Raw genomic sequence first — 6,597 nt, forward strand, 5'->3', positions numbered from 1 at the left:
TAATCTAAGAATAATTAATACATGGTGGTAATACAAACATTTGGTTATGATACACTAATGTAAGGAAAGAGCGAACGGTATGTAGATAATAAGCAAAAAACGCATTCATAATACTTGAGAATGATCAATTAGGATGCCCCGTATTCGACTGACCACAGCTTCAGGGTATTTCCTTCACAGGGTATCAGCATGCAAGATATTCGGTGTTGTTAGGAGCCTACCTGGATTCCAACCTCTCTATTAAAGCTACTGCACGATCTCGAGTTCCAGAACCGAGTTCAGCCCGTACCATAGCTTCCCAGGTCGAAGGCTAATTCGGCATGTCAGAAAAATAACACAAAAAATCGATAAAAACCTCTACCTCTCGAAACACAGGCTCCATGGGATTAACAGATGGCATTTTGGAAGGCTCATGGGGCGCATGATTATGTAGCGCAGCGAGCGATACCTTCTGGTGGATCAACCAGGCTTTCAAACAGTTCCCTTGCACTTGCGATGTCTCCTACTGCGGCGAAGCCTTTGATCATCACATTGACGATGTACGCAGTCATATGAACTCCTACTTCGCTCATTTTGGTGACGAATTGAGGCATAAGATCGATGCGTCGGTGAGCGACGCAAACATTGGCAATAGCCTCGAAAACAAGTGCATCGATTACTGGTTTGCGAGGGTGATGGAAAACATAATCGTACGCGGCGAGGGCTTTGTCTAGGTCCTTGGCGACGCAACCGTACGCGTTGATCAAAGTGGCGAAATGAGTGCCTTGCAGTTCTACTCGGTGATTGTCAGTAAGCTCCTGGAATACTGCCTCCATTCGGGGTATATCGAGAGGCTCAAGAGCATATGCCTCCATGAGTAGCTGGAGGAGAGATTGATTAACTCAGCGGAGGTAAAATGACAGCAACTTACCTTGTACGTGTACGATGTGGGATGAACATTATACTTCAATAATTCATGATAGAAGAAAAGGGCTCTGTCTCTATTGGGCTTCGTCGTGGTGTAAAGCTGCATCATGGTATTGAACGGCGGAATCCTTGGTTTGAAATTGGGAACTGATACCATTTCCGCGTAGAGGGCCTCCGCTGACGCAGCATCACCCACTCTCGCACAAGCTCCAATCACAGCGCCATAAGTAATCGAAGAAGGGGCGATCCCCGACGCCTTCATGCGTGTAAATAAATCCAAGGCGGCGTCGGCTTTACGAGCCTTGGCCAGCTTAGAGATAATGTTGTTATAGAGATAATGATTGGGAACGACATGAAGCGATTGGGATTCGTTGAACAGCGCCATGGCATTGCTGGTGTCATCGGTCGTGTCCTTCACATTGAGGATCAATCCACCGTAAGCGTCAGCAGAGGGAGCACCGCCTTGTTCGAGGATACGCTGTCGGTGCACATGAGCTGCGTCGATCTCTCCGGCTTGCGCCATAGCGATGATCATACCATCCTCGAAGAGGAACCAGGCATCCGATTGCAATTGCTTGTTGGATTCCATAGATGCAAGGACTGATTGTGCCACGTTGTATATAACCTTAACCTTTTCGACATCTTTAGCTCGTCCAAAAACTTGACAAAGGCGCGAAAGCGTGTAAGGAGCAGGAACTTTTCCCTTCCCCAGGTTTCGGGTAAAGAAGTCCCACATAACCTCAGGACTTTCGAGTAAAACTCTGTCTGCCTTCCGGGTCACCTCTCTGTCAATGGTGAGCGGTTTTGGGGTCCCGCCATTTTTCAGTCCATATACTAAGTTTTGCGGTGTCGGACGGGAAAGATCATCAGAAGAAATCGACGGATTTGTAAGAGGAGTATCCGGTTCCGCCTCTGAGAAGTCATTATCAGAAATTGGAGAGAGAGCAATGGACGGAGATGGTGTAGCAGCTGCAGGTTCTGTTGTATCCAGGTAGGTCTTGAATACAGTTTCAAGGCCAAGCTCTCCAATTAAAGACTTCACTTGATAGGCCGACCGATCATACATGAGGGCGCTAAATACATGCTGTCTAACGTCGTGTTCTCCCAAGGGTTGACTGATATTGTACTTCTGTTGCACAAGGTCTTCCAAGAGAGGCACTAGTCCTGCAAAATTCGGCCGGTGGTGAGGCTCAACCATCTCCAACGTAGCTCCTGCAACGCAAAGCGCTTTCAGTTGCTTGTGCGAAAGCTCCATCTTGGTCATAGATTGTTCCCGAGCGTAGTAGTACTGCTGCATGAGATAGAGGTGAAGACGAGGATGAACTTCCATTCGAGATCGGTACATGAGATTGATGAGAGCAATTGCGTATCCAAAAGAAACCAAGCCACTTGAACATTTTTCCCAGTTTTGTGCAGCTGCTAGCTGAGCAAAGTGGGTGAGATGCGCGCGGAATCCGGGAGAAATAGACGTCTGTTGATTGAATAATGGCATTGCGAAGTCCATTGCGTGTGTAGGCAAACCTAAATCAAAATAGGCCTCCCAGATCCCGGCTACGTAGGTTGAAATGGGAGATTGTGAGAGGACTGTTGATTGAGCGACTGCGAGATGCTCAGAGCATTCCTTTAAGCATTCCCCTGATAACGCTTCCCCGCTAACAGCAGTTAGAAGAGAGCGAACCGCAGCCAGATTGGTTTGAGCAACGTAGCACCTATCGAGCAGCCTGATTTCGATACCATCCTGAGCAGAAAATTCTAACAATTTAGACCAGACCGCGTTCATTTCCGGGAGCGCGTCCGTTCTCTGAGATAGTGTTTCAAGAAGCACTCGGTACGCAAGAGCATCGGGACGTGAAGGCAGAGGAGAAGGATCGAAGGAAAAGCCAGGGGAAGAGGATTGTGTCACAAGGGTGTTGAACCAGGTCATCGCACTCTGATAGTCACCTATGTTGCTTGTGAGTAGAGAAAGACTTCGATAAAGAACTATAGTCATACCTGAATTACAGAACCCGGCTATGATTGTGGTGTACGTAGATGGAGCAGGAGAAGGTAGCTCAGGCCGAGTATCCGCATTAGCTTCCGACTGGCGAGGTTCCAACATTTCTTGCAAAAGTCCAACTGCCATATCAGGTTTACCACACTTGAAGTACGCCTCCATCATAACGTTCCAGATGCGAACAGCAGCACGGGAAGAAGGTTGAGACCCTGAGGAGCCCCATGCAATTCTACCGGCTGCTGATTGTTCTCGAAAATCGGCAAATACATCTTCTGCAGCATTGAGTTCGCCTACTCGAGCAAATGTTTGTATCATGGATTTGTAAAGGACGGCAGAGGGCTGCAAGGAATGTTGTTCGACGATCTCCCAGACCATAATGGCAATATCGACAGCACCATAGTGGGCACAGCAGCTCAAAAGGCTACTGAATAACTGTATTTGGAGATGTTCCTTGTGAGGCATAGTACGAAGAATCTGGAAAAGAGACACTGCTGAAGCAAAATTGTTTTCCTTTTCTAGAGCATCTTTTCGGGCTTGATCTTCTGACGAAAGAGAATATTCTGCAGAGGGATTGAGGATCCTCTGGCTCTTCAGTTTCTGTTCAATACCGTTCAAGGCCCACACAACTTCATGATCGCGGTCGCAATGAGCCAAGATGAGGGTGATATGAGTACGAACGTTGGGATGAATGCCTAGACTGATCATAGAGTTATAAAGATCCTGAATATCCGCCAAGGGCGAACCTCGGGGGCGAGTATGATACAAAGCCTCCCAGAGCAGCATTAAATTCGTAGATGGAAGGGTCGACCAATTTGGCAGCGAGAGCAGCACGAAAGTTGTTGACAGCGAGCAAAGCAACTTCATGATCACCAGATGAGCGCGCATGAACGAATGCGCGATAGTGGTCTGAGGATTGAGAAGTATGGGTGTTGTGTAGGTTGTCGGTCTGATTTACGATAGGCGGCAAAGTTTCAGGCACAGGAAGTGGAGGTGGCAACGTATCGATTGGAGGGGTGTCCGGACGGGTGACGCTCGCTGTCGAGTTTCGACGCGCCAAAGGAGGAGTAGAAGGAGCAGAATCAGCCAAATCAGGTACGATATCGTCCGTAGTCAATGCCTGAGTAAAAGCATGCTTCGAGCGAGCATGTAATTGAACGGTGGAAAGAACGCTCAATTTTTGTGCAGCTTCTTGTGGTGTGTATGACAGGCTGTGACTTCTATAGCGCCTAGCCTGTGGCTGACGAGGAGAAACATGCTTGATAGTGACAACTTCCTCAGAGTCATCACTTTGCGTATAGCTCGTATCATTGACAATGACTGGCTGAACCTGGGTCACTACCCGTGAAGCGCCCTATGAAACCGTGAGGACATGCTCAGAAAACACATTTTATCATACACTCACAAGGTAGCCATGGGTGAATCGGCTGCCCTTCGATCCACCACTAGCTTGGTCGAAAAAGTTATAGAGGGGCTTACTCGAACCTTTGTTTTGCTGGAAATAGTTGCTGCCCGGTGAACTAGTTTTAGAGGACGATGAAGGAGAAGGCTGGAGATGGAGGGCATTTCGAATTGTTGGATTTTGTCCAAAGGTAGTTACGACACGCGAAGTAACATATGCAACTTTTGGCAGGGGCAGCATTTCGCTGCTACAAAGTGGACTGGAATTCCAGACGGCGGTCGAGATCAACGTCCGGCTTAGGATTTTTTAATGAATGACTCGTTACTCGAGCCGTACCGACGCGTCACGGCAGCCGGACAGGACCGGAAAGTCACTATTACTCAGCTCCTAGTATACCCGAAAGTACGCCACACTGCGCCACTTTGCAAAGGAAGAAAACCAAGTGGATAAAGAGTTGGGTGTTTAATTGATGTCCTGTAATCTTAGAGAATATATACTACTATTATCGACTCCATTCCACGACGAATTGTCTGATCTTATCCACCATTTCCTCCTTCTCAGCTGTTTGTCCAAAAGCCTCCACAAACCTGCCTTCAGGATCCATCAAATACACAAATATTGAATGGTCCACTAGATAATCTCCCTTGGGATCTGCATCTGGGGGTGTTGAAAAGTATACACGATATGCCTTGCACACAGATTTTGTTTGTTCAAAATTTCCAACAAGACCAACGAAGGAAGGGTGAAAATCTGTCAGGTAAGTACGAATAGTCGAAGGAGTATCCCTCGCAGGATCGACAGAAATGAAAACAGGTTGTAGCGGAAGATCAGGGTTTGATTGACCTAGAGGGACACCATAAAGCTTTACACTAGGACATGGACAATAAAGACCTACGTAGTTCATTGACAACGGCAGTAACTTTATCCAGTTCTGCAGGACAAATATCTGGACAGTTGGTAAAGCCGAAATAAACCAAGGACCATTTTCGGAGCAGGTCTTCATGTGTAAATCGCTCTTCGGAGGAAGACGGGGCGGCGGTGCAGTTGACCAATGAGAAGGGGCCGCCAACATGCGGACGACCATATGATTTTGACATTCTTTCTTTTTCTAATGACACGAATTAGGTCAGTCAAAATCCAGGGACAAGCACATACCGCGTTGCTCCTGGAGTTTTGCTTTTTCATTACGGAAATACCAGAAGAGACCTACACCGACAACGACAAATATAGCAGCCGATGTTGGAGTGAATGCCTAGAAGAAAATTAAGCCCATAGGACGAAAAAGGGATGGAATACTCTGACCCCAATGACATTGCGCTGAGGTCGACTGGGCTCAGAGGACGGTCGAGAAGGTTGAGAAGGTTCTGGAGACGTTCCGACGTGTCGCTTCCATAATTGAGCTCCAGTGAGATGTTTTTGAGGCCGTACGAGGCATCTACCAGTTGAAAAGGGCCTGGTAGTAATAGGACGGAGGAAATGATTCAAAGAAAGCATTGGAGGTCACACAAGTCACGGTTATATTGTAACTTCAAGTGCAATAAGCCTATATATAAGCGTATATATGTATCAGTATGTATCGCTTTGACTACTTTGAACTACGATGACCCCAACCATTGTACAATTTACGCCTCTTCCGTCGCTAACACATCCTTCCTTTTGGCACAAACTGACCGAACATAAGCTGGATGTACTCAAGCTCAGCGACGCTGGTGTCGATATCACTGCAACTTACCGCGTTGGTAGGCTGATTGAAGATCGCGAAGGTGGTCCCGGTGCATTTGTTGGTGTTGGAGGGAGTCTTGGAGTTGAGGAAGAGAGCTTTGGTCAAGGGCATTCGTCGTACGAAACATCTTTAGTATACGCCTCAATCGCTCACTCCATATCAGTCCTGCAATAGGCTCAGCAGTTGCGAAAGGTGTCGTAAAGAACTATAACACTATTGAGGATTTCAAGGCTGCGGACAAGTCGAAATTATTCAACGAAGCAGCGGACAAGGTACTTCCGATGTGTTTTTCCAATACCAGATGCTCGAATTATCCATCAGATCTGGACATCGATCCAAACAGCGCGTTCTACTACACTGCTTAATTCGTTTCTCCTCATTACCTATGCCGATCTGAAGAAATATAGGTATTACTACTGGTTTGCTTTTCCAGCCTTTACTAGTACCCCTGCTTGGCATATCGACGCGAATCTAGGTTGGATCAGCGCAGGAACAGCTGAATCAACGTATTCCAAGGAGCAGATGAAGGTCATCTATGATCAACTGCATTCACTGGAGCAACAATCCGCGTACTTC

The 6,597-nt window shown here is 47.1% G+C and overlaps 3 protein-coding genes across 3 annotated transcripts; 1 reads left to right on the forward strand and 2 right to left on the reverse strand.

The window, feature by feature from the left end:
- Positions 1-40: 40 nt before the first annotated feature.
- On the reverse strand, positions 41-4,618 carry C8R40DRAFT_1137758 (uncharacterized protein). Its single transcript, XM_046229446.1, has 8 exons — positions 4,302-4,618; positions 3,708-4,250; positions 2,899-3,667; positions 911-2,847; positions 491-860; positions 362-468; positions 222-310; positions 41-172 (listed from the first exon to the last, which is right to left on the reverse strand). Exons 1-8 carry the CDS (start codon positions 4,536-4,538, stop codon positions 106-108), a joined length of 4,119 nt encoding a protein of 1,372 aa, XP_046078747.1. The 5' UTR covers positions 4,539-4,618; the 3' UTR covers positions 41-105.
- An 87-nt stretch (positions 4,619-4,705) lies between these two features.
- C8R40DRAFT_1157439 (SCO1/SenC-domain-containing protein) lies at positions 4,706-5,844 on the reverse strand. Its single transcript, XM_046229626.1, has 4 exons — positions 5,601-5,844; positions 5,454-5,550; positions 5,194-5,406; positions 4,706-5,141 (listed from the first exon to the last, which is right to left on the reverse strand). The coding sequence occupies exons 1-4, from the start codon at positions 5,790-5,792 to the stop codon at positions 4,801-4,803; spliced, it is 843 nt and encodes a 280-aa protein (XP_046078748.1). The 5' UTR covers positions 5,793-5,844; the 3' UTR covers positions 4,706-4,800.
- Positions 5,845-5,898: 54 nt separating this feature from the next.
- Positions 5,899-6,386, forward strand: C8R40DRAFT_1178883 (uncharacterized protein; the record flags this gene model as incomplete). Its single annotated transcript, XM_046232935.1, has 2 exons — positions 5,899-6,137; positions 6,185-6,386. 2 exons carry the CDS (start codon positions 5,899-5,901, stop codon positions 6,384-6,386), a joined length of 441 nt encoding a protein of 146 aa, XP_046078749.1.
- Positions 6,387-6,597: the final 211 nt, after the last annotated feature.

The sequence above is a fragment of the Lentinula edodes genome (genome assembly GCF_021015755.1).
Source record: "Lentinula edodes strain Le(Bin) 0899 ss11 chromosome Unknown C8R40scaffold_106, whole genome shotgun sequence".
NCBI classification, from domain to species: domain Eukaryota; kingdom Fungi; phylum Basidiomycota; class Agaricomycetes; order Agaricales; family Omphalotaceae; genus Lentinula; species Lentinula edodes.

Excerpts from the sequence above, each read along its gene's own strand:
- C8R40DRAFT_1137758 (XM_046229446.1), bottom strand. The coding sequence starts at position 4,538 with ATGCTGCCCCTGCCAAAAGTTGCATATGTTACTTCGCGTGTCGTAACT. Across the intron at positions 311-361 it reads TGGAGCCTGTGTTTCGAGAG|CCTTCGACCTGGGAAGCTAT; the intron begins GTAGAGGTTTTT and ends ATGCCGAATTAG. Across the intron at positions 173-221 it reads ATAGAGAGGTTGGAATCCAG|GAAATACCCTGAAGCTGTGG; the intron begins GTAGGCTCCTAA and ends TACCCTGTGAAG.
- C8R40DRAFT_1157439 (XM_046229626.1), bottom strand. The coding sequence starts at position 5,792 with ATGCTTTCTTTGAATCATTTCCTCCGTCCTATTACTACCAGGCCCTTT. Across the intron at positions 5,551-5,600 it reads CTCAGCGCAATGTCATTGGG|GCATTCACTCCAACATCGGC; the intron begins GTCAGAGTATTC and ends ATTTTCTTCTAG. Across the intron at positions 5,407-5,453 it reads AAAACTCCAGGAGCAACGCG|AAAAAGAAAGAATGTCAAAA; the intron begins GTATGTGCTTGT and ends TCGTGTCATTAG.